The sequence below is a fragment of the Oreochromis niloticus genome, linkage group LG22, assembly GCF_001858045.2.
Source record: "Oreochromis niloticus isolate F11D_XX linkage group LG22, O_niloticus_UMD_NMBU, whole genome shotgun sequence".
Taxonomy (NCBI): Eukaryota; Metazoa; Chordata; class Actinopteri; order Cichliformes; family Cichlidae; genus Oreochromis; species Oreochromis niloticus.
Window position 1 is genome coordinate 9,436,906 of NC_031985.2, and position 27,017 is coordinate 9,463,922.

Consider the following 27,017-nt stretch of genomic DNA (forward strand, 5'->3'; position numbering starts at 1 on the left):
CCCGGCTCTTCTTTCCCCCGGCATCAGTTGAGCCTCGCAGGGACACGGCTGGTGAAGTATCACCAACGGCTGCGTTTAATTTAACATTTTACGCAACAGAACACATCTTTTTGATGTTCATCTGAACGGGAAGAAGATTTGATTAAGTGTTTTATGAGCCGTCGCTTTGTCAGGGTAACCCTAGTCCCGTTCCTCTTAAGAAATTATATTTTAGGGTATTATGATAGCTAGTTAATTGATTTTTTGTCGTTTGAGCAATAGCTAACGATATCAGCTGAAGGGGGCATTTTTTCTTCTGTCCTCTGCCCTATCTCCTCGCCTTATAGAGCCAGTTTTTCTGGTTGAATCGAGCCTAAAAAAGCAACTCGTCTGAGGAGAGCCGACTGAAAGCGCCAAAATGGGGGTAAGAGACCAATTTCTTGTCTTTCTTAGCTAGCATGCTATAAAATATATAAATGTCGGCTAAAGTGTGAGTTAGTAATGTTAATGGTTAGTCTGTGGCCGTCGACGGAAGGGTTAACCGTACATGGAGGCACACGCATGATGTTAGAATGACATTGAACGCGCTGGGATATGTATGACTTGTCTAAGCAAGTGGTTAGCGTTATTTTGGCAGTACTGCGTTAATTTTTCAGTCTCCCAAATGGATGCGATCGCCCTTTATGTGCCTGTCACTGACGCCATTTACCACACCAAATCAGCGCACTTGTAATTAACGGGTAATGGAGGTGATTCCTGTTGCCTGCACACCAGGTCTTCGTTTTCCTTCGGATCATGCGCCAGATTTGTGAGTCAGTCCGCCGCATCCAGACTCCAGCCGGTGCGACAGAGCCGGTGCAGGGTGGAAACCCGCCACAGTAACGTTGGCCATTTAGTGTTTAAGTAGCATATGTGCAGCTCCCAACCATATGACAAGCCCCTTGGTGTTGCTGCTTGACCTGCGAAATCTGATTCATTTTTCCCAGTGAGTGAAAAGTGCTGTCACGGCTTCATGTTTAATCATTCAGCGGACAAAAGGGGCGTTTAGCTCACTGACCCTGCACAGCAAACGCGCTGAGATTAATCCCATTTTTAAAGATGTCACAGGGGCTTTCTTCCAGAATGGTGCTGTAACGCTTTCAGTAATCTAACGAGGAACGGACCCAAGCAGGCCCAGTGTAGAAATAAACATCGTCTCTCTCTGGTTTTAGCAAGAATTGGTGATGAAGTGACAGAAAAATGTGCTGCTTCATGCACCGGTTCCAAAAAACAGGATTACACGGACCGCACATCTGGCGCTGGACCTGCTGCAGACGGTTGAGGAAATTCACAACTCCAAAATGCACAATTATTCAGACAGCGTAACGACACGGATAAGCCCGGTCCGAAATGAAATCTTTTGTGAATAATACGCGTGTAAAACGCGGAATTACGCGTGGGATATGTGTAACCTTTTGCCGGTAAACCCGCAGTCCGGACTGCGGAATATCATCTCATCCCTCCAAGTCTGACTGCGGTAACTCTCAACTGTCGCAGATGTGCGTCTTCTCAGCTATTATTTAAAACAAAAAGAGCGATCACGATGTCATGAATTCATTTTATGATTTGAAAGCCATAATGTTAAACGTCCAGATGCACAGAGAGGGTGGTGTCTGGGACTCTCAACCATAAAGGCTACGACCCCCCCCCCTCCAAAATTTCCCCACCCGCCATTTGCTGCGTTTTCATTCAAACATTACATAATGCGACGATGCGTCGTGCTGCTGTCATTGAGGATACGGGCTCGGTGGATGTGGAGGCATCTTAGGTCTGGGTACCAAACGGGCACGGAGGCAAATGCGTCAAAATGGTTCCTCAGCAGTGGTCGACCCCCACCCCCAATTTTTCACATCCCACACACAAAAATATCAACTGCTTAGGACTGAAAGGAAGATGGACTTATATCTACCTGTTTTACCTCAGAAGACTCATAAAACATCACTGATCTGTCAGCTCATAATACATCCTGTTCCAGCAACAACATTTCGATGTCACAGCTTCAGTCCTGTATTGTTACTCTGATTATAACAGGTTAATTAATATAATTACTCAGTGTCCACATTCATTAATGTAGTATCACAGCCTGTATTTTATTAGTTGTTTTTTTATCTTCTGCAGCTACGCTCACTGAATACAGAGTTTCTCCTGCATATAAAAAAATGATGCCCTAATCAAAGCCACCATATTGTAATAAAAGCAGCTTATAAGAGCTCCTTTATGTAATTAAACAATAAAACAAATGGCCCGAGATGACAGGAAAAAACACTGACTTCTGTTCAGTAAGGAAACACAGAGTCTGTGCTTAAGTAATGAATTGTATTTCGGTGCATAGTCATGTATCCAAGGCTAATTTTAAGCCAGGAAAAACCCTATTTTGCATCTTAGTATTGTGGCCTTGGTACATGTACATTCTCCCTGTGCAGCATAGTCGCTTTCGCTTCTGTTCTACATCCGGGTTTGAATGGGATGAGAGTGGAGGCTGAGTTGTGGAAATGGGAATGGTTGTAATGCTTTCCACTAGATTGCCGAAGGGGGAAACCGTACACATCTTTGACCACTGTGTGAAAGAGAGGAGGAGGAAGAGGAGCTGAGGAGGAGGGTGTATCAGTGCATGTGGGTGGAGTGGAAATTCCCATTTTCAAGCTGTGGTTTGCAGGAAGACTGGACAGATAGATAAAGCGGATTTGAGTGAAATGCACTGTGGTGGGGGTGGGGAACACCAGAGGGAGGCTCAGTTGACAAGGCAACTACAGGGTCATTTGATCCAGGCCAATCAATCGATAGAGATGGATGCTGCAGAAGGCAGCAATTGGATTGGTGGTGTGAAAGGATGGAGGTCAGCAGCCACAGGCTTCGCACGGAGGTCCTTGTAATTGGTAGAGTGACCAAGATACTGTGACTGACACTAGCTGATGGAGGTAGAGAGAGAGGGTGAGAAGGAGACGGCTGTGTGGCGAGTCACCTTGAGAAGGGTGAACACTGAAAAAGATGGAGGAGGCAGAAATGTAAAAAGAGCTGGTGGGATGCTGTTCATGTGCAGCGATGACACAGAGGAGGGAACGATAATGGAGCCCCAGCAGAAAGAATGGAGAAATATATGCTGAGATTCAGAAAGAGAAGAAAAATGTACAAGGATAAAAGCTTCTGCTCATGTCCCATAATGCACTTGGTGCGGAAGCTTCAGGAGAAGAGCCAATCACAGTGGAGAATGGTGTGGCTGTGTGAGTGTAAGCATGTGTGAGGCAGGCAGCTCTCATGACTAAACCCGCTCTCACTGACGATGTGTAATTCATACAGATGAAGCTCTCGACAGTGTCAGACCTCTTTACTGTAGTGGCTTTGTTGGATATCTGCATTGAAGCCAACTGAGTGAGTTCACATTCTCGTACACCAGTTAATGTTAGTGTACAGTCATTCATGGTTGAAACACTCATGTCAAAAAATAGCAGATGAAAGCATCAAGTGTTGTCTCACTCTATAACCTATAAAAATATGTCAAACTGTTGTTTTAGTCATTGCTAGGAGTCTCGTGTCTTAAACATTCATTAACATGATGACAGTCAGTCCTGAGATCATCGTGCTAAAGTGAACTACTCAATTCAAGTCACTTATTCAGACTAAAGTATTATTATTTCAAGGTTTGTCCTGGATAACAAAACTTTGGCTAGACTTTTCACATGGTCTGATTGTAGAAGCCACTTTCTAATATGTCATAGATGATGATGTAAGTTGGGTGGTGACACAGTGATGCAGTGTTTAGCATTCTCCCCTCGCAACAAGAAGGTTCTGGGTAAGACTAGGATACTGAATTTTAAATACGTTCTCACTATTAAATTCGTGACCAAGCTAAACCAAAATAAAGCAGCCTGAGCCATTCTGGTGTCCAGAGGTGTATTGAACTTTACTGTAGGAGAGTTTTAAATGTAAACAGGAATTTGATTTGCTTATAAACACTGAATTATGCTTCTTGTCATCTGTCCTAATGTCCACTCACCTTCAACAAGAACCCCCCCCCAAAAAAGAGCTATGGGTTCAATGGCTGCAAAGTATAGTTTTAGATATAAAACATATACTGAGCTAAGGCTTTAAGTTGTGGGGTTAAAGGCCCGATATTAGTCGCAGGTGACTTCATAACCAGGGGTTAAAAAGTGGGCTGGAATGACCTGGAACAGCATTCCAGGACCTCCAGTTAATGAATGATTAAATCTTAATGCATATTACTATCAAATTAGTTTGACGTTCATGTGCTTGCTGTTACTGTCAGTGACAGCATGATATTACCTGCTCAGTAATAATAAAATAATAAACATCCTGTGGACTTTTTACATCTTCAACACATTCTGCACAGTTTTTCACAAAATACTTCTGTGAGCTAAAAGTACAGCTGATGTATTTCCTAGGGAAAGAATAAAACATTAATGTGCCACTCTGATAAATGGAAAAAGATGAAAAAAGGACAGGAGAGGAAAGTGAGAGATTATTTTCAAAGGTAAGCATTGCCCAGCAATTGATATCTTATAAGTCTGACATAAAATTTCAGACTTAAACATTTATTTTAGAGTTTTTAAATGAGATACTGTATCTATACATGTTTTGCTGATTATTTTTGGCTAAATCCACAAATAGTTTCACAGGTTACGTAATCACAGACACTACACAAAGAAAACTCTACTGGACCTCATGAAATAAATTATTTTGTGACTTATTTCTAAGTAATTCTCTCTCCCACGATGTGTCGCTATACCAAACCTTGGTATCCCACATATGCCAGTTCCTACCTAAACGCCTGACAATAACTGTGCATTGACGATAAGTGTGTGGGGTTTATTTTTAAATTAAATATATTGTCCCAGTAGCAGACAACAAATTTTATAAAATTGTGTGTAATTATTCTTTTTCTTTTCTTTTGTACAAATAGTCTGTGCTGTCACAGTTTATTATTATATATGTAATAGCAGTTACAACATAGTTTGTTCTCATAGTCATGTTGTGTAAGTGTTCTAGTCTATCTACATTTCATTTCATTAATACTTAGTTGTAGCTTCCTGTGTCTAACTAGTTTCCATCTGTGTGTGTGAGTGTGCAAATAGCATTGATCCACACTCCAGCAAATCAGTGATCAGGGTTTTCCAATATCACCGTTTGTGCTCTCTGGTCAGTGTAACATAAACCTCCTGGAATGTGGCGTTGGGTCACTTCGACATCACTAGCTATCTGTATGACGTCTCTGGTCTGAGTTAGGAATTAACGATAATGAAGATGAATCCCTCCCTCCATGTAACACTACCATACAGACACACTGCAGTATTGTTACATAACTTACCATCACATTAAACGTTACATTATTAAAACATTTTAGTTAAACCCTCCTATCAGTCACAGGAAACCTCACATTAGCCACTGAAAGTTGATGCCATCACTCTGAGTCTGTCAGCAACTGCCATTTTCTGTCATACCCGTAGACCTTATGCACTGCAGGGGGTGGCACACAGCCTAATGGTGGGGAACGTTGCACTTTGTGTTATTAGGAATGTACGCCCACTGATAACTGATGTCTCCTCTTGATTAAACCTTTGCTCAGATGAGCAGACGAGAGTAGTAGACAGCACAGAAACAGATGGACAGCCTGGTGGGAGGAGAATGTAAACAAAGTGGGAGAAGGGGGTGAAGGGGGGCAGCGCCCTCTTACTCAGTGTGTGTGAGTGACAGGCAGTTCATCTGTGTTTTCCAGGTCGGTCAGTCCACTGATCTGTGTGATAATCCATTTCTTTGTGTATGTGGTTATGTTGAGCCACTGTGGCCCCATCAGAGCTACAGTGGCCAGTGAATGCAGTACACCAGCAGCAGCATCCTTCATTCAAAAATCTGAGCTGAGACTATGACGTTCTGATCACTGGAGCATCTTCAGATTTAGCTGAAAATAGGCTAAATACTACATACTGAACATGGTTAAATACTAGACAAATCCAGCTCGTGGATTTTTTTTTTACCAAGGTCATGCCCCAGTCTTGCTTTGCAAAGTGTGAAATTGCAGCAAAATCTTTAATTTCTTTACATTTACAGTCAGATGTCTCATTCCAAAAACTGTACACGTGAACATTTAATGGTTTCATATTTCATATAATGTGTAATGCACATGATAAGACATCACTGAAGATGGCTCAGGCTGTTCATCCGTTTTATAAATGGATGGTTCATTGAATTTGAACTTTTACTGGTTACAATTTGTGTCTGTAGTCTAGCCCACTTGGAATTAAATTGGGCTATATGTGCCCTTTTAACGAAAGTGGGTTTGATATCCCCAGTATAGAGGCTGCTTTATGAGTGTTTGTGGACCATTTTGCAAACCATAAATCATTACCATTCATTATACTCAATGTATTTCCAAAATAGAATCAGTATCTAGGCTTGGATAACAGCAGCATAATTTGCTTGCTCCCTGCTTCTTCTTTTTTTCTTTTTTTTTTTTGTACAGCCTCTATAAAAACAGGTTAAATCGTGCCAATAAAACATGATTTTGATGAGATAAATCATGTTTTATTGACACCAAATGTTGATTATAAGCTTGCCTTTAGTGCTATAAGCTCAAGTCTGTAGGACGAGATCAGCTGACAGACTTAAAATGCAAAGCTTTTCAGTAAAATCTTATAGTTTAGCATACATGCATTTGCCTCTGTTCACATCACCTGGCTTAAAGTTTTGTCTTTGCATAAACTTTGAGTCTAATTGCACCATGCAAAAATTGCTTCACATCTGGCCTGAAGTTCAGTTGATAATGATTGTAATAATTACTGGCAGTAAATAAACAAAAACATGTTTGTCCTGCAAAGATGTGGCAATGTTATATGCTAGTTGTCACAGTAACCCAAAAATAACAGTCTAGAAATTTGGGGACATTTGAAGATTTGTATATATCTCATTTGATGGTTGTCCACCAGGTTGCCGACTTTGATTTGTTGTATCAGAATCCTAGAGTTGTTGTTTTGTTTTTTTTAATTCTCCTTACATTATTTTAACTAGGATGCCTCCATAAATGTCCCCGTCTGATGTCTGAATGTCTGAGATTTGAGCAAGCAGTGATTTCAGCAGATTAAGAAGTGGCTTATCCAGTGCCTCTCCTCGCTGTGGTGTCATGAGCCAGGGGCCATACACCAACAGATCGAGCAGACTACAAATGTTCAGCATGTACAATCTGTCCCGTACCTCAGCTTACAACATCTGCTGCTCAGACCTCCTCAGGTTTTACAGCCTGTAACTAGACAGAGACAAGGAAGTGTGTATTTTAGCAGAGAAAGAGAAAATCAGGGAAATATGAAGTAGAATTCAACTAGATCAGTTTCACAGGTGGTGCTGAGAGACATCGACTGTTGTTTGGTGCATATTCTACTTATTGCTTATAATAGGACTTGTTGTTGTACCAGCTCTAAATTACCCTAATATGACGCAGACTGGTGAGTCCATGTGTGATCTTCTGTGGTTTTCTTCCTTTTTCACAGTATTTTCACAGTTGGATGGCAGGGTTTCTTTTGTAGGGTTTCCAGTTGTTATAGTTTATATGCTTATGTCCTCGGTACCCAAATGTCACGGTAAAGCACCAGCACCAGGCGTTTTTCCTATCTGTGGTGCTTACTGTGGCACTGCTGTCTCTCTCCAATTTCCATCCCAACAAACTGACTTAACTCTGAGACAGAAAGTGTGGATGCATTACTGATTGCCTGATTTCTGTCAGACTGTGTAGTACAGATGGTTTTATATGTGAGAGCAGTGTTTATTCACAGAAATCTTTTTATCAGTGTACACTGTGAAGTTTTCTTACATACTTTCCATCATCACAGTAATCTGACCCACAGTTGAAAACTGGTGAAAATCCTTCATTTGGTTAAATTTATATTGAGGCACAAACCACAAACATTTTTGAAAAGCTTAGTGATGTGTGTGTCAAACTTATTCATATTAGAAACGTTGCAAAATCCCTGTGTAGAAGTTTCTCAGAGTTAAACAGTCAAGCTAAAGGATTTAAATGTTTTAAAAGATATGAGTCTGCCATTTAATTTTAGCAGTGCTGCCATACTTTTCTGATAGTGACAACACAATCATGGCAGTGGTGCTTTTGTAAACCTGAATCTCGTGCAGTCCTTAGACTGTTATTATCCTGAAAAACGTGTAGCTCGACTTTTTACCACACAGTAAAGAAAACCATAATCAAGATAAAGAATCAGACTTACATTGGCAAGTTTTTGCCTAATAGTATTGATATTTTATTAACAATTTGGCATTTGTAATGTACAGTAGAGATAGAAAAAAGGAAGTTAGAAAAATGCAGGATAGCAGTATCATTTTCCTTCATTGGTTCAGTCAGTGGTAATTCTCACATCTAAACATATTCACTGCATTTTTGCCAGAGACTTGGTAAGAAAGACGTGCCACTCAAATATTTCTGCAAAGAAATCTATAAGATTTACAAGATTCTCCAACAGCAAAGATGGTTTGAGAGGTATAACTTTCAGCTTTATAAAATCTTATATTTTGGTGCCAAACTTTATGAACTATTTAATGATATATATTTTAGCTGATGACTCTATATGTGCAGGTTTTTTGAATCAGTGGTTTCTTTTCTTCAGACGTTTCAGTGTTGTAAAAAAGCGAATGAGTAAGGATGAATGAGAGAGTAGTAATGGGAAGATAGTAAAGAGAAAGGGAGAGAGAGTGATTGAAAGGGATTATTGTTGTTCACTGGGTTAATCTGTTAGTGTAGTAAACAGCCGTAATCTGATGGCCTGCTGGATGAGTGTCCAGGGAACACTTCACCTCCTGACAGATGGCAAAAAAGTAGATACTCTCATACAGACGAATAGAAATCTATGTGCACACACAGAAACCACAAACTACTAGCTAAGCAGAAAATACACACGTGCACAGATTACATCACTACTGCACACATATATACATTTTAAAATTGCCAGTTTTAATATTACTTCCTGTTATTTTTTTAAGTAATTCATTGCCTGTCATGCAATAAAAAAGTCAGCAGTGATGCATTGTCTCTATAGAGTGGCTAAACAGTTATTTATTTGCCAGTATCATGACGTGCAGTCACTAACACATTTGAATTATAAACACACAAGTTCATGTGTGAGGTAGTCATTAAGTTTTAGACTTTAAGACTTCCAACAGAAGTCATTCATTCCAAATGAACGTAAAGAGAGAATAGAACCAAACGTCCAGCCATAACATTGATCAGGACTACTCTAGGGCTGGATAAGAGCTATTTGCAAGTTATATTATAGCACCTATCCTAATACACCACTTTGTTGTGTAAAGTAGCATTTAGACAATTGTGGCCTTTTAAAGTTTTCTCTACAATAAAAGATGCTGTTGCAATTTTGACATGAAACTATCTGGCATATGCACAAACTCCAAGACTGCTCATAGGCAGAAGTGCAAAGCAAAATGTCATTGGCTGTCAACAAGCCATCACCCTATCAGCTTTCATTCCAGTGAGGAAAAAACAGATGGTAAACAGTATGAAGCAACCATCAAATCAGTGTGAAACCTCTCGGCCCAGACTAATCCACATAAGAGCTTTCCCAAAATAAGTCACTTCTCTCATCTTATCATGCAAGGTTAAACAGAATCTGATTGCCAGTGTGTGGCTGTTCACAGAGTACATTGCCACATTTGGAGGGTAGCGAACATCTGTGTAGTGTTACACACAAAATGGTCACACGTTTTTCAGGGTCAAAACCCTTTCAGGAAATGTGGACTGACTTTAAACCCAAACTACATTTTAAATTTAAGTTTAAACTTCATACATCTGATTAGACTGTTCAATGTTCACAATCAGGGAAAGAGATTCCTTTCCATGTTTTTATAAATGCATCACTTTATTGACCCAGCTTTATGAACCAAATCAGTATGTCATAAATTGCCTCTCACATTTGTTCCTAATGATACTAAGCATTAGGTTGTATTAATGTGACCCTAATAACACATAAAAGTTAAATGATTAACTTTTGACTAACCTCTGCCAGAGGGAGCAGCACCACAGCAGCAGACCTGAATAAGTCACTTATAATTTTGTCTCTGAGAAATAAGTTTGCATGTATAAAGTATATATAAAGACTGCCTTGACCTATATTACAGAAGAGGATCAAGCAAGAAAATAAAAATGGAAAAAAACACCTGTCTTTTCATACAGCACATTTTATCTAATTATGTTTAAAACAGTGGGAAATATTGTCTTTTTGCTATTTGGCCTCTTTACTTTTACAGTAAAGCATTTATATATCACTGTGCTTGAAATGTAAATCACGTGGCGTGGCTATGTAAATCATAACTTGTAAATCATGAACGTGTCATGCAAATCAAGTGTTATAAATCTAGTGTCACAGCTTATACTGTAAGCTTAGCCTCAGTTTACCAGTGAGACATGCACCGATGTTCTCTGGTGATATGTTTCATTTGGCAAGTAATCACAGCATAAATAGTGACTGGCTAGGAATGTACCACTGGCAAAAATAGTCAACTCTGGTATCTTAGTATTGCAGGTTATTTTATTTATTTTTAATATGGACAATATTTAACATGTAGGACTGTGTGCAAAAGACAAAGGAGTAATTAGATCTAACAAGAAAATCCATAGATTTCTGACAAATAAGATGGATGAGACTGTTTATAGAAATATAATATTGTAATGGAACGACATGAATTAGAAAATGAATGCACAATGAAAAAAAAGTGTGAGACCTTGCTGGTGCTTTCATTTAAACAAATGTAGCATACACACATTATGTGCAATAATTTGCACATTAGGAAACTGCTTCAGATTTTGTTGTTTCTGCTGTTTCTTATGACATATTCATTTCCCTTGATCCTCCTCTCAGCCACAACAACAGTTTAAACAGCAGAAGCCTAAATAGAGACTCGTGTAAACTGCAGTTTAAGAGGAGCTCTTGATTCAAGCCTGTTCTCTAATGATGCCAGATTTAATCAGGAAGTCTTGTCACACCAGGGGATTATAGCCAAGTTTAGATCTCAACCTTAATGTTTTGTCTGGGGCTTCATATGGAAGAGGTAGAGACGAAATTGTAATGGAATCACACCAAACAGTTCTCTGTAGTCATTGCTGTGTTATTTTGTGATTACTGCTAAAAACTATAGATTATAACAGCTACATCTTCGGCAGTCAAATCTTTTTCACCTGTCATCGCTTCAGCTTTTTCTTTCTCCCTTGAGGGCTCAATAAAGCAGTGTTGTGATTTGGATTTTTTTTGTTGTAAAGTTGTTTGTTGTATTTAAAGAAAGCTCCTGTGCTGCACTGATAAATTAAACAATGCTGTAGACTCGTGATATACATGTTTTCTTTCTGCGTTACAGTATGGCCGGTCGGACAGCTACCGCGTGGCTACCACGCAGGACAAGGATGAGAAGGAGTCGCCCAAGAAGAAGGGAGGCAAGGATCTCGATGACCTGAAGAAGGAAGTTCCCATAGTATGTACACTTTTAAAAACCCACTTCATCTTAGCCCGCTGCTTTCGCCTGCAGGTTTTGGCCCGGTGCTGATGTATAAACTGGAACTCTTAATGAGGTTTGAGAAATGAAAATGCAGACAGACCACATATAAAGTATGAGTAGGCTTCTTCATAGACAGAGTAAACAAAAACCTTGAAATCCCAGCTGAGTACCGAGAAGTTTGTTAAGCTTCCTGGCCTGTGTCCAGCATTCAAAGAGCTGTGATCCAACTGTAATCTAATCTCCCTGGTTAAAAAGGAGATGGCAGAGATGTGGTGTTCTGTACCAGCTGGTGTACAGTAATGTTACAGTGTGGTTTGACATAATATGCCAGAGCAATTTAATCCTCCTGTGGAAGGATATTCTTCTGTGTGAGGTAGCCAACCCACAGGATATCCCACTGATACAAAACTGTATCAGATGTTCAGATAACAAAATCATAAAAAAATGTTATCAGTCTTCATTATTATTATTATTTACAATTATTTGAAACATTTGTAAAATACCGAAAACATTGATGAAATTTTATGCTGTCAACCAGAAATCTATAATATTTAAAACTCAATGACCGCTTCGTGTAAATGGTGATTTGCTTTTATTTGCTACTTGAAGTTATTTTGTAGGTTTATCAGAATAAATAAATGTAACATATTGTGACTGAGATTTTGATTGATTTCATGATAAATCTTTATTATTTGTAGACTGAACACAAAATGTCTGTTGAGGAAGTCTGCCGGAAGTACAACACCGATATCGTTCAAGTAAGTACTTTATTTCAAATCAAAATCACACTTTTGCACTTTTTGATATTTTTGTCTGACATATAAGTCGGTGTATTTTGCACCACTTATGAAAAGTTTTAAACTGCAAATGTGCTGTTATACATATGTACATAAGTAGCCCTGTCTACAACACTACCTTTATTTCATTTTCCTGTTTTTTCACCTCTTTTCTACTTTTCTTTCATTCACATCCCATCATTCCATCATTTTCTTTTCATTGCTTCTATTATTTCTAGGGTTTGACCAATGCCAGGGCTGCAGAGTACCTGGCCAGGGATGGCCCCAACGCTTTGACTCCACCCCCTACCACCCCAGAATGGGTCAAGTTCTGTCGTCAGCTGTTCGGTGGCTTCTCCATCCTGCTGTGGATTGGTGCCATCCTCTGCTTCCTGGCCTACGCCATCCAGGCTGCCACAGAGGATGAACCTGCTGGGGATAATGTAAGTGGTTTGTCAGGATGGGTGGATAGATGATAGAATAGATTATTAATCCTCATTCCTTTTAAGTAGGCAGGGTTTGTTGCTTAAAATACAAACATCAGCACCTATGAGAAGCTAAACATAAAATAGGGAAGAGCACGTTGTTTGTAGTGTGTGTGTGTGTCCTGTCTTCTAGAATATCACTTTACAAAGCAATTTGCTGAGTCACTACTCCTTAGGGATGAGGCTGCATCTCATCCCTATGATAAAATATGTGTCAGCTGTTTGTAAAAACCATGTCAGCTGACCCATCTCTGGAGTGACAGACACCGTCTTGTCTGTATCCACTTTGGACTCGCCACAGGCAGCATATGACTCCTGGCATTGGTAATTGCAGGGTAAGAGTAGGGCATTTACAGGTCAGCACTGTTTCATGCCAGGTCAGAACACTGAGTAGAGCAAAGGACTGAGGCTAAATGACTCTGACACACACAGCATTAAAGGACAGCATGCTTTGTTCAGGCCACAGGGAGGGCTCGGGGTGAAGCATCACCAGTTTTGAGTCATGAGTTACGAGTGGCCAAGAGTGTGTCAACAAACTGTATTTTCACACGCTGATGTCAGATACTGAATGCAAGATACAAAAGACAAGATTCAGATTCAAAGCTTACGCTGGTAAAACATATGACAGCAGACCAACATAGTCATAAAACCACTAACAAATACACTGCAAACAGATGGACAGCGTTCAGTTCATTGAGTCCAAATCAAACCGTGTGCCGCTGTCAGCTCCAGGGTACAAGACTTAAATGAAGTGTTAAAGATGATTTATGTTATTTCTAGGTTTCAAACTTTACAGAAGCCTTGAGTTCCTGAAATAGCTTTGGTTTTTAGCTCTTACATTCCTCTGAAGTCCAGCATTTATTGACACGAAGTTAGCTTCTTACTTTGTATCTCTGCTAGTCTCTTTTTTTTCTTCTTTTCCTCTCATGTGATCAAGTTTTAGATAAAAGTTGATTCTTTTGGTTATTTTCTTTATAAATATGACAGTCTGACACCTTTTTTTCCTCTCTGTCTTTCTCTATAGTTGTATCTGGGTATCGTGCTGTCAGCTGTTGTCATCATCACCGGCTGCTTCTCTTACTTCCAGGAAGCTAAGAGCTCCAAGATCATGGAATCATTTAAGAACATGGTCCCTCAGGTACCAGAGACTTCCTAATCGTCGTCAGGATGATGCAGGGATGTTTTTGTGCTGATTGTTGTGCCAGAAGGAGATTTCACAAAATGTATTGCTCGATCCAGTTTTCCAAGTGAATTTGCTTGAAGGAGGTTGCAAATAAATTATGCTACAGTTTGTGGAGTGACTAAACATTTAGAATTCAAAGACCAAAGGGCGCTCAAAATTAATGAGTGTATTGCTTGTCGAGTTCTGTGGGTATGTATTACATGAAGTGATCCTCCAAATAGCATGTTTACGTCTTTCTTTGTAACTCTGTGATCCAGCAAGCCTTGGTGATCCGCGAGGGAGAGAAGATGCAGATCAACGCTGAGCAGGTAGTTGCAGGAGATCTGGTGGAGGTGAAGGGAGGAGACCGGATCCCTGCCGACCTTCGCATCATCTCCTCACATGGCTGCAAGGTGAGCTACAGACACAGACACATTCATGATGACAGACATTCAGAGATAGCAAAACTTTACACAATGCTGCCTTTGAGTAAGGTGGCTTAAGAATATCAGGGATCTAGAGACAGATCCACAGGGCAAGCGATTCACAACAGTGTGGATATAGGAGACCTGAGAAAGTCAATGGCATTCAGCAACTTCAAGCAGTAGCAAGCAAAATAATCACTGACAACCATAAGCGGGTCCCAAGTGAAACTTTTTTCAAAATCAAGGAAACCAATTAGAGTACCACCATTAACAGTGCAATACACTGTTTATTGACATGGTGGTAAGTGCATTAGAGGGTTATCTAGGCAACTGGACTGTGGAATGTCCACTAAGAGCAAACCATCAGCAACATAAATATTTGTGGCAAGTGAAACGCTTCCTGTGTGGATTCTGCTGGAGGATCCGTGTCTGTATCTCTCGCCCTGGATTTGTATGTAGAAGTTTCTCTCTTGTCTTTCTCTTTTTCTTTGACCCAGTTAGCAGATCTCACAAACTAAGCAAGTGTCTTTTTTTTTCTTTGTTTTTTTCAATCCTGCTCTGTCCAGGTGGACAACTCATCCCTGACTGGTGAATCAGAGCCCCAGACCAGGTCACCTGACTGTACCCATGACAACCCCCTGGAAACCCGAAACATTGCCTTCTTCTCTACCAACTGTGTTGAGGGTAAGTTTATCATCATCATCATCATCATTTTCCAACAGTCAAATACACCATTATTCTATTATGATAATGTATATAGTATTGACTGAAAGATTTTTTGGCTTTGTTCCATTTCAGCCTGTCATCATTATTCATGGGGGGAGGGGGTTGTGTTGTGTTATTTTAACAAAATATGACCCAGGATATCATTGCATTTCTGAATTTTCCCACGGTGACAGTGAGTTAGATATAGAACGAGTGACTTCTCTGGTCATCAAAAGGAGGCCTAGAAATGTGATCCTATTTAACCTTGTACCAGTTCCTTTCTAGTGGATCCTGTTGTAGCCATTGTATTATCAGCATTGCAGCTAAACATATTATGAATCTCACGGTGTATTAATTGGAAAATAGTAAGATGTGGTGCCCTCTGGTGGACACGTTACATTCTTCACTACGTCTCCGATCGTCGTCACTCTGTCCACTTGTTCATCTATAATAACACACTCTATTTATTTATTTTTTCATTCTCTATTTTTTCCCCTGCAGTGTTGAAGTGCATATTTTTTAGAACTTGTCCCTCTGTTTTTCCAGGAACTGCACGTGGTATTGTTGTGTGTACTGGTGATCGCACAGTGATGGGACGCATTGCCACCCTCACCTCAGGTCTGGAGACTGGGAAGGTAAATATATAATATATAATAACTGCTCACATGCATTACAGCAAGAAACTAAAACCGTGTAACTATACACTCATTCACTAAAACTCTTGTAATATTTATTCATCAAATAATGAGTTTTTGTGCTTTTGTCACATTCTTGCACATGCTTATTTTATATTGATTCCTAATTTAAAGCCTACATATTATCTTAGTTGTGTCACCTTATCAGAGCTTTAAAGTTTAAGTCTAATTTCAGACATTAAATCTCTTTGGAGTCAATTAAACATCTTCTTTTTTTATCCTCAGACACCCATTGCCAAGGAGATTGAGCACTTCATCCAAATCATCACAGGCGTGGCTGTTTTCCTTGGCGTGACCTTCTTCATCCTCTCAATCATCCTGGGTTACTCCTGGCTGGAGGCTGTAATCTTCCTCATTGGTATCATTGTGGCTAATGTGCCCGAGGGACTGCTGGCCACAGTCACTGTGAGTTGGCAGAGAGATGTGAAACTAGTGGATGGTGCAATATGGAGTGTCTGTGTGTGTCCAGGATCCTTAGGTGTGGTTCAGGTTTTTGTTTTGTTTTGTTTTTTTAAATTTGTCAATAAGGCTGAAATGTTAGGATTGGTAGTATATGTGTGTGTCTGACATGATTTATCCAGACTTGGGTCAAACTGGAGCTTCACATAATATGAAATGCAAAGAAAATTAGATGAAGCTTTGAAAACTTTTTGTATCTTGAAACCTGTTTTTTTAGGACTGTGACAAAAAATTTTTTTCCAACACTCACTGGTATTAAAAATAGTAATATTTCTAATTTTTAGTGTGTAAGTAAGTCACTCTAATATCGATTTTCTCACAGAGAGAAGGTTACAGACTAAAGGTGGTGTCACCAATCACACTCCTTGGGTCGTTAGCGGTTTAACCCACGTCTGAATGTGTGTTATTTACATTCGTTTCTGTTTTATTTTGTGTTGTTTCTGTGATTTTGGGCTGATGTTGTGTTGTGTGTGGTTTGATTTGTCCCTCCCTTTCATGTCTCTTTGCTTGTGTGCTCTCTGTGTGGTTTGAGATTGTGATCGTTATATTTCGTGCTTTAACATTCTCAGTTTGTTTCTGTGGTGAAAATCTTGTGTCGCCTCTGTGTATTTGTCCTGTCATCTCCCACTTCCTCTCTCTTTCTACCAAGGTAGTCCCATATGTGTTTGTGTTTCTCTCTCTCCATCTTCCTTTTCGTATGTCTCTCTCTTTTCCAGGCCAGTGGCGGTGCTGTCTGCAATGACAAGGACTAGCTAATGTAATGATATTAGGCAAATGTTTCTCAGCACCATGAACTGAATTTAGGCCTCCTGTGCTTGGCCTTGGCTAGTTTGACCCATTGGTCTTGCCATAATGCACCACTGCTCTGCTTCACAGCATCGCTCTTTCATGCTTCATGTTCTCTCTGCATTGCTTGTTGGGCTGTGTTTTTATATCCTGAAAGGACTTTTCTGTTCTTACTGCATTGTCATGTATAGAGTGCAATGTTGGTGAGCAGAATGAACGTTTCCAGGCATCTGGGTGGTTTTTAGTTCCTAGTTGGGGCTATGTGTTTCAGGTTGTTGGCAGAAATTTGTTAAGTGTCTGGAGATGCTCATCTGTTCTTTTAGTTTACAACATAGATACTAACTGTATTTTTCTCTCTCTCCCATTGATTTAATCCATTTTTTGTGACGATCATCAACAACTCCTTTCCACTTGTTTTCTTTCTTTCTCTCCCTCTCTCTTTGCCTTTGGTGCCTTTCCTCTGCCACTCCCATTTCTTCCTTTGTTTTTGTCTCCTGCTTCATCACTCTCCTCCAGGTGTGTTTGACACTGACTGCCAAGCGAATGGCTCGCAAGAACTGTCTGGTAAAGAACTTGGAGGCTGTGGAAACTCTGGGCTCCACCTCCACCATCTGCTCTGATAAGACAGGCACGCTGACCCAGAACAGGATGACCGTGGCCCACATGTGGTTTGACAATCAGATTCATGAAGCTGACACGACTGAGGATCAGTCTGGTGAGATTTTGTTCTCTTTTTATTCAGTAAGCGTTAAATGTCTGCCTCCATGCAGTATATATTAAGTAAAGTGCAAATAAACAGGATTGTGAAGTGTGTGGATTTTAAAGGGTGCGAACAAAAACGTTTGCCTGTAAAAAGGAACCTTCCTCCAGTGCTCCTGCCATGCTTGTACTACCATTTTGTAAGCTGATTGAGCACCATCTGCAGTTCAAACTGAATCTTAGAAACTCTTAAAATGGTGAACCTGAACTTGGACGTGTCTGAACATTTTAGTCTCACCTTGTATTCAGTAGTTTTTAATCTGTTTTTGTGCTTTGAGATCTAACCAGCAATAAAATCAAGCTGAAAAAGTGCAACAAACAGATTAGCTGTTTCAGTGCTAAAAGCAAAATGTGAGACTGGAACTACGTTCTCTTCTACGTAATGTCTATTTACATGCCAAATAATGGATGGAAACAAAGCACTGAAGTAAAGCTGAAGATAAAATGGCAAGATTTAACCGTAACCCTTCACTTTATCAGCTTGGATGAGTGAGATTCACTGACTTTCTTTTTGCTTCTTGTAGGCTCCTCCTTCGACAAGAGCTCAACAACATGGGTGTCTCTGGCTCGCATTGCTGCCCTCTGCAACCGTGCTGTGTTCAAAGCAGGTCAGGAATCTTTGCCCATTCTGAAACGAGACGTAGCCGGTGACGCCTCAGAGTCAGCTCTACTGAAGTGTATCGAACTGTCCTGTGGCTCCGTCAAGGCCATGAGGGACAAGAATAAGAAAGTTGCAGAGATCCCGTTCAACTCCACTAACAAGTACCAGGTGAGTACCAAGTACTTGTTTGTGCAGCAAGAAAATATAATAAACAGTTACACACATTGCCAGTTCATTTTAACATGAGCTGAATCAGGCAATTTGTAGCAAACAGGCTTAAACATGCAAAGAACTGCATAGTAAATACTCATTCATACTAATGGTTCAATCCATTCCCATCAGCTCTCAATTCATGAAACTGAGGAGGAAAATGACAGTCGTTACCTGCTGGTGATGAAGGGAGCCCCAGAGAGGATCCTCGACCGCTGCTCCACCATCATGGTGCAGGGCAAGGAGCAGCCGATGGACGATGAGATGAAGGAGGCTTTCCAAAATGCCTATCTGGAATTGGGAGGGCTGGGAGAGAGAGTGCTGGGTAAGGATGATCGGAAAATAGTAATTATTTCAAATGCCATGGAAAACAATTAGTGAATAGAAATACAGTTTTGACCTTTCTTGCGCTCTGTGCTCAGACTGTACTAAATAAAATAAAGTAATTGTGTGAGAATTTAACCATCCCTCTTCCTTCAGGGTTCTGCCACGTGTTTATGCCTGAGGACAAGTACCCAAAAGGTTTTGCCTTTGACACCGATGACGTCAACTTCCAAACTGACAACCTTTGCTTCGTGGGCCTCATGTCCATGATTGACCCTCCTCGTGCTGCAGTGCCTGATGCTGTGGGCAAATGCCGCTCAGCTGGCATCAAGGTGGGCACCTTTCTGTTCTGACAGTCTGTTATTTGTCTCTCATTCTCTGAAAATAAGTTGTCTTCTGCTTATGAACTTCTAATCTTATTTCTTCTTTTCTTCCTTTAGGTTATTATGGTGACTGGTGACCATCCAATCACAGCCAAGGCCATTGCTAAGGGTGTGGGTATCATCTCTGAGGGAAACGAGACAGTGGAAGACATTGCTGCACGCCTCAACATTCCTGTCAGTCAAGTCAACCCCAGGTAACATTTACTCCTGCGGCTTCATTATCAATGCTAAAGCTGTTTTGAGCCATAATACTTAATACTTGCAGCTGAAGAAAAGAAGAAAATATATATATATTTATAATTGTATTTCTTCCTTTTTGGAATGCAGGGATGCAAAGGCCTGTGTGATCCATGGTACGGATCTTAAAGACCTCACACAGGACCAGATGGATGACATTTTGAGGAATCACACAGAGATTGTCTTTGCCAGAACCTCCCCACAGCAGAAGCTCATCATTGTTGAAGGTTGCCAGAGACAGGTACGGTTACTGCACTGCCACTGATTTACAGGTGAACACAGATAAACAAAAGTGTAATTAGTTTTTATCTCTGGGGCTGTAAAGTGAGTTTATGTGGCCTCTTCTTCTGTCAGGGTGCTATCGTGGCTGTGACCGGTGATGGTGTGAATGACTCTCCTGCCCTGAAGAAGGCTGACATTGGTGTTGCCATGGGAATCTCTGGCTCAGACGTATCCAAACAAGCTGCAGATATGATCCTGTTAGATGACAACTTTGCCTCCATCGTCACTGGAGTGGAAGAAGGTGAGGAACAAACAAAAGGTGGAAATCTGGAGGAATCTGGGCTACAAAGGGCAAAACAGACATAAAAGGTGTAGGGAAAGGTTCAGCCAAGTTTTTAAAAAGTATCCCGTTTGTTCGTGGTTGTCATGTTTCCAACAGGAACACAACAAAAGTGACGCCACAACTGCTAGCACACGCAGTCATCATTTCTGCCTGTTGTGCACCTCTCAATTTTTGATGCTCTCAGCAGGACTAGTGGAGTTAGACTCATATTGGAGACACAAGTGTACAAACAGTTTTGTCTTTACTGCCATTTCAGTTTTATATCAACATAGGAGAGAGGCAGATGTTCCAACAGCTTTAAAAGTGAGAGATTTTGGAGAAAACTTTGCTTCCTGTTTCAACATCTTCTAGTCACATTTTTTTTTTCTGATTGGCGACACCGGCCCTGCAGGAGAAAACTGCAGCTCCTCAAGGACCAGTGTAATGGTTAAAGGGCTGTAGTGATTTTAATGAAAAGAAGTTCAACAACCACTTAGATGGGCAAAGCACAGTTCACTCAAGTTTTGTTTGACCATGTGGTATTTTGTTTGTTATATTTATACACCACCTTTGTCTTCCCAGGACGTCTGATCTTTGACAACCTGAAGAAATCTATTGCATACACTCTGACCAGCAACATCCCAGAAATCACCCCCTTCCTCTTTTTCATCTTGGTCAACATCCCCCTGCCTCTGGGTACCATCACTATCCTCTGCATCGACCTGGGAACTGACATGGTGAGAGAAAAGCTCAGGACCATGACTCAAAGACGAGACGTGCTGTGTTCTGGCTATAAAAATCAGAAACCACCTTTCGGATCAGATTGTCTCAATGCATTCATCACTCAAAACATTTTAATGTATGCACAGTAAAACAGTAAAACTATGCTGGACACTTGAAGCTGTTAACTGCATGTGCTAATGTTAGATGCATACCTGATTAATGCCTTTTATTTATTATAGCAGCCCTGAGAACAGCTATCCAGTGTGGTCACTTATGATCAACATCGCTGTGAAGAGTAAAATATTAAACATGGAACAGAGGTGGAATCAAGGTCATTTTAAATGGGACCTTTAAAGGACACTAGGTGGCAGTGTTGAACCACTATTTATAAGAAGCAGTTCCCTCATTTCCCCGTCTCAAAGAACAGAATGTATAAAGAAAGACCAAAGAAAAATATGTTTATAGCATGAAAACATTATAAAAACTTACATCAAGAATATATAAGTGAAGTTACCAATGAGTATCTCAAATAAGACAGAAGAGTCTCTTTTTCCTCTTCCAGGTACCAGCCATCTCTCTTGCTTATGAAGCAGCAGAGAGCGACATCATGAAGCGACAGCCCAGGAACCCACTGAGGGACAAATTGGTCAATGAGAGACTCATCAGTATTGCCTATGGACAGATTGGTAGGTACATTTAATCTTTACAGTTTGTGGTAATTGCTGTAAACTGTGTTCAGGCAGCTACATGGAAATGGTTTGCACTCAACAGCAGGTAAGTGTATTAGAAACTGTCAACATAAAGTTATTAACAGTCTGATGAGGATGAGTCCACTGGACTCAACAGGCAACAAATCAAAATATCCTTTAGTAAATATCACCCGATATCTATTAGTGCTTATTTAATTTAAATATCACTGTTCTTTTCCATCTGTCTTTAATGACCATGTCAAGTCTACAGGATTTTACTGTGTCGTATAAAAAAATGTATCATTTGATTAAGGGACTCTCTGTTTGTCTCTGTAGGTATGATCCAGGCTCTTGGGGGCTTCTTTGCCTATTTTGTCATCATGGCTGAAAATGGTTTTCTGCCATCTCTGCTTGTCGGCATTCGGCTCAACTGGGACGATCGCTCCAACAACGACCTGGAGGACAGCTATGGACAGCAATGGGTATGAGTGAAATGTTACAGTGTCAGTGTTCTCCTGTTTCAGATATGTAGTGGAGTCACTGAGTGACTTGATGAATTTGTGACATTCAAACAAACCTTTTGTTTTTTTGACATAATCTTTGAATGAATAATCTAAGTCTTAATGTAATACTGATGTAATAAAAGCTATTTATAAAGAAATCTATTGTAGAAAGCAGACAGGATATATTATGTTTCTCTTTCTCTGTGCAGACCTATGAACAACGTAAGATTGTGGAGTTTACTTGCCACACAGCCTTCTTTGTCAGTATTGTGGTGGTGCAGTGGGCAGATGTGATCATCTGCAAGACCAGGCGTAATTCTGTGTTCCAGCAGGGCATGAGGTAAGTACAGGTTATTGAAGAGATCGTACAATAAAAAGAATTCCTTGTCCAATTCTGATAAACTGCATTAGATAGTAATAGTAAACTTTTTGATTGTGTTGAGTTTTGTCTTTGAATGTAAGGTATGCAACTTTACCTTCTTCTACAGTCAATTTGTATGAATGAAATGACAAAACACAGTGACGACAGACATCTATTGCAAAGGCAGCCATGCTGAACCAATTGTAGGTTTATTTTAAAGGGAAACATGTAGGAAAACTGTAGCTCAATAGACACCATTACAATATACAGTCTACAACGTAAATATATCTAGGTATAGTACTTATTTTTAATGGATCAGTTCTGTATTGCTGTATTAGTACTTAGAGAACACAACAATCTGAGTACTTTCAGAAGTATACAGGTCTCTTATCTAAAGAAAAGGCATCAGTTTCTTGTTTGATTGCTTTTTGGTTGTTGTTTTGGGAAAAACAGAAAATTGATACTGAACATGAGAGAATGGATGGATGGATCACGACCGTGATTCATCCATAAGATTCGATTTGGTTTTTGTATTTATTTTTCCCCATAGCTTCCACTAGGTGTCACTACATAACCACATTTACCCATGTGTGCTATCACATATGTTGCTCTTTTTCTTCCGTCCATCTTGTTTGGTCTTACGCTGTGTGTCCTCTGATGCTGTGTTCTGCAGGCAGCATTTATAGGTCAGGCACACAAACTAATATAATGTTACTATAACTGTCGGCCTGCAGGGAGTTGCCTTTGAAGCTGTTTTTTGATTCAGAAGTAGGTTGATGCCAGCAGAAAACCGGCTGCCAACTGTTCAGAAAACAGTGTTCTGTTTTCTGAAGAGCATCACTGACAAATATCCGAGATTTTTGAGTAACAGGGGATACTTCTTTGCTTTGTGACTCTTCATCTACTTATATGGTTTTATTTTGGCTCTTCGCATCTGTTTTTGCATTTTTTTTATCCATACATGTGAGTGTTGTAATAGCCTCTCTTGTTTTGCCTTTGTTTTCTTTCAGGAATAAGATTTTGATCTTTGGCCTGTTTGAGGAAACGGCTCTGGCTGCTTTCCTGTCCTACTGCCCTGGTATGGACTTGGCACTACGGATGTACCCACTCAAGTAAGTGACATTTAATTTATAAAGAGGATCATCAAACAGCAGATCAAAACATCATCACAGTAACTATGATGTTCAATGCATAAAATGTATATTGCAGGTAATGAATTGCAAAAACAGTTTCTTTGTCCTGAATCACAGCGGACTTAAATTTACCACCGTCTCCTTTGTCCTATCCTGTCATGACACCTTTATTCATTCAAGTATTCTCACTCTGTCCTTTGTTCCCACTCGTTCCCTCACAGGCCCAGTTGGTGGTTCTGTGCGTTCCCATACAGTTTCCTCATCTTTGTTTACGATGAGATCCGAAAACTCATCCTGCGCCGAAACCCCGGAGGTGAGCTCACACACAACCATATATATTTACTTGTTTAGTGGTAGGGTGGTGTCAGTGAACTGGGAAGTGGTAATGTATTTTAAAGGAGAAACAGAGGAGGCATAGTGTGGCTTGTGAACAGTAATATAACTTAATAAACTAGATGTGTGTCTATAAAATATTTCTTCAGTCCATTGATGGCTAACGTTTCTCTCTTTCTTGTGCTTCTTTCCCTCCTTGTCTCCATGCAGGCTGGGTGGAAAAAGAGACATACTATTAAATTATCAAAGCATCATTTACTTCTTGTCCCATTTTTCCCTGAATTCATCCCTTCTTCTCTATCTCCCTCTGACTTTCTCTTTCCTCCTTCCTTGCCTCCATCCATCTCTCCTCTCGGCATACTCGAAATGTACAAGAAAAAAATGTTTACTCCTCATCTTTGTTCATCCATCTTCATTTCCTAAAGAAACAAAAAATCAAAATGCCAAGACGACAAGAGGACCAATGACAGAGGAGGAGAGGATGGGGAAGAGGGTGCATTTGTAAATCTTCCCTGTCCTTTCGGTCCCTCTGTCCCCCTTTTTTGTATCCAAAGTCTACACAGCAGTAGTCTGCCAGTAACACTGTTTGTGCCGATGCTTATTACTACACTGTTAGCTACAGCCACTCTTCGTACATGTACTCAAATTACATCGCTGTGTGGAACCAAATAAAGAAAACATCTTGAGAATAAAGCAGAAAATCTGACTGCTCCACTGCGATCTCTCGGGCCAAGCAGCACAACAAAACGGCAGCTCCGGTCTAGACTACGACCTGGCAATTTGAGCGGGTGGGTGGCATCATTTTTGTTTAGTTTTTTATTTTTATTTGTATTTATTTATTTATTTTCCCTGCCAGAGAAAAGCTGCCCAGATCCAGCTCAGTAATCACTGCCATTTCCTGCCATTCGCCTACCGCGACTTTCCTTGCCTTTTTTTCTCTCTTTCTATTTACTCACTGCCAGTCTTCTACTGCCGTTCTCTCTTTCTCCTCCTCCTCGCCTCCTTTCCTATCAATAAAGAATCGGTGTCACTATAAAACCAACCCACTGTCTCACTCACGCCCACAGCAGGGTGGAAAAAAGTTCACTTCCTCCGACTCCCCTGTCCATCCTCCCCTCCCAGTGTTGTTTTCTGTTTGTGTTATTGTTGTTTTCTAATAGACAGCTGGGTGTTTTTTTTAAAAAAAACAAAGTTGTTCGTAAAAGTCTCATGTGTTTTTTGTTTTTTAAGTTCGGCGTGAGTCTGAGAGCTGCTTGTTTTCATTCAGACATGACAAAACACACTTTCTCTCCCTCTTCCTGTTCATCTCATCTCTATCTTTTCCTTTAACACGTCTGCCCTCCCACCAACCTCACCCCCCTCCTGCCTGTCTATCTGTCCCTGTTTGTCTGTCTGTTTGTGAACACCGTGCAAACCCTCCGTCCTTGTAAAAATCCACCCACTTTCACCGCCTGCCTCCTCTTATTCTCCCACCCGTGACCGACCTACAGCCTCCCAACCCCACCCAGCCCTACCCCCGTTGAAAAAAAAATTACAATCTTTCTGTGTCCTCGGAAAAAGAGATTTCTCTCAAGTTTCATTCTTAATCAGTGGAATTCTGGAATAAGGCACTGTACCTTACACTGCGAAACAGCAGCAAAAAAAGGAAATGAAATAAAACAGAAGGATCTCTCTTTTTTCAGCTTGGCCTCGACTTTGTTTTTGTGTGGAGTCTTGTCAGAAAATGGAAATAAATGCTGTGACCAACTTACTTTTGGTAGTAAGTAATCTGTTGTAACTTTAGAGTTTAACTGGCTCGTGGGAAATTACATATCTGTATAGTGCATGCTGTTTAGTGCACAGAATTTGGGGAAAATGTTATGAATGCAGTTTGTAGACAATGAAGAATACAGGACTGAAGGAGCTGAAGAAATTAAAGATAATTTTGATAACAGAGACATTTCAAGACAGCTGCCAGTGGTGAGAATGGCTTGCTGTCACATTGGCTCAACATGGGCGATGAAGATTGTGTGAGATGACCAAAAAGTTCCCTAAGAGAAACTAATTGAATCTTTCATTTAAAGATTTAAAGTGCTATTTGCAGATTCAACAAGTACGTTTCATATTCATCAGCTAAAGAGATAAATACATGGATGATTTTACATAGCATTGCAGTAATCTGATAACTTTGTTATACCCTAGCAGCCACAACATTACTGATAATTCACTCTGTTTAGAACGTTTAAGTTTTTAATGTAAATATCATACTAGCTGTATGTTTGGTTGTTCACTGCACACACGAAGCTGCGCTGTGTTCTGAAAGCCTCTTCTTGTAGCCGGCCTGAAGCTTTTTCAGCAGTGTTTGCAAACACTTCAGACACAAAGGACAGCCAGTGAGGCTTGGCTACACGTGACCCTGTCTTCAGCTCACCTGTTGCGCTTCCTTGGATAACTTTTGGTGGGTACTACTGTTGCACATTGAAAACACCCTACGATGCTTCCATCTAACAGTCACATTATCATCATATTATTAAAGCAGAAAAAAGGTATGGTAGCTTATATCCAAATGCTTTCAACATAACAGCTTTACTCACTGCAATGAGGTAATGTTATGTGTCAGTGGTTTAATATTGCCTGTTTAAATAACATTAAAACTTAAAGCATAACAATAGAAAAGATGTCAGAACTGGCAAATGGAAGTTTAGATGTAATATCCTGCTGATAGTATCTGCTGCATAAACAAATTATTTTCCTAATATCCTCGTTTTTAATATACATACAATTGATTTAAATACAGCATCACACCAACAAGTGAAAATGTTAGCCAGTTGTAAACTTCTATAAAGTTACTTTGTGTGTGAATGGATGGATGACTGAATGTGTAAAGCGCTTTGGGGTCCTTAGGGACTAGTAAAGCGCTATACAAATACAGGCCAGGCCATTCTATAAGGTTACTGGTTATTTCTGACATCAAAATTTCAGGTGCATGATCCAGAGACCCAGTTTAAGATTGCTGTTCCTTAAAATATTATTGCCAGGTTACCTCAGTGGGTGAGCAGTCGACCATATGCCCTATGGCCAGAGAGCAGTAGGCCCAGGAGTTCTGAATCGTGGCCCTTTGCTGCATGTCTTCCCCACTTTCCTGTCTATCTACACTGTCTCTATCCAACAACAGCTAAAAGGCCAAAAATCTCTCTCTATATATATTAATGT

The 27,017-nt window shown here is 40.3% G+C and overlaps 1 protein-coding gene across 2 annotated transcripts; it reads left to right on the forward strand.

Moving 5' to 3' along the window:
• atp1a3a (ATPase Na+/K+ transporting subunit alpha 3a) lies at positions 1–25,575 on the forward strand. Of its 2 annotated transcripts, XM_019350652.2 has the most exons (24): positions 1–174; positions 327–403; positions 11,395–11,508; positions 12,231–12,290; positions 12,548–12,751; positions 13,818–13,931; positions 14,234–14,368; positions 14,947–15,064; positions 15,632–15,720; positions 16,006–16,185; positions 17,542–17,740; positions 18,309–18,553; positions 18,728–18,920; positions 19,076–19,251; positions 19,360–19,496; positions 19,630–19,780; positions 19,894–20,062; positions 20,666–20,820; positions 21,369–21,492; positions 21,832–21,977; positions 22,208–22,338; positions 23,370–23,471; positions 23,714–23,805; positions 24,036–25,575. In XM_019350652.2, the coding sequence occupies exons 2-24, from the start codon at positions 398–400 to the stop codon at positions 24,062–24,064; spliced, it is 3,069 nt and encodes a 1,022-aa protein (XP_019206197.1). In that variant the 5' UTR covers positions 1–174; positions 327–397; the 3' UTR covers positions 24,065–25,575. The 2 variants fall into 2 exon arrangements, with proteins under 2 accessions (XP_019206197.1, XP_005459144.1); XM_005459087.4 differs by having other exon boundaries at positions 1–403.
• The last annotated feature ends 1,442 nt before the right edge of the window (positions 25,576–27,017 follow it).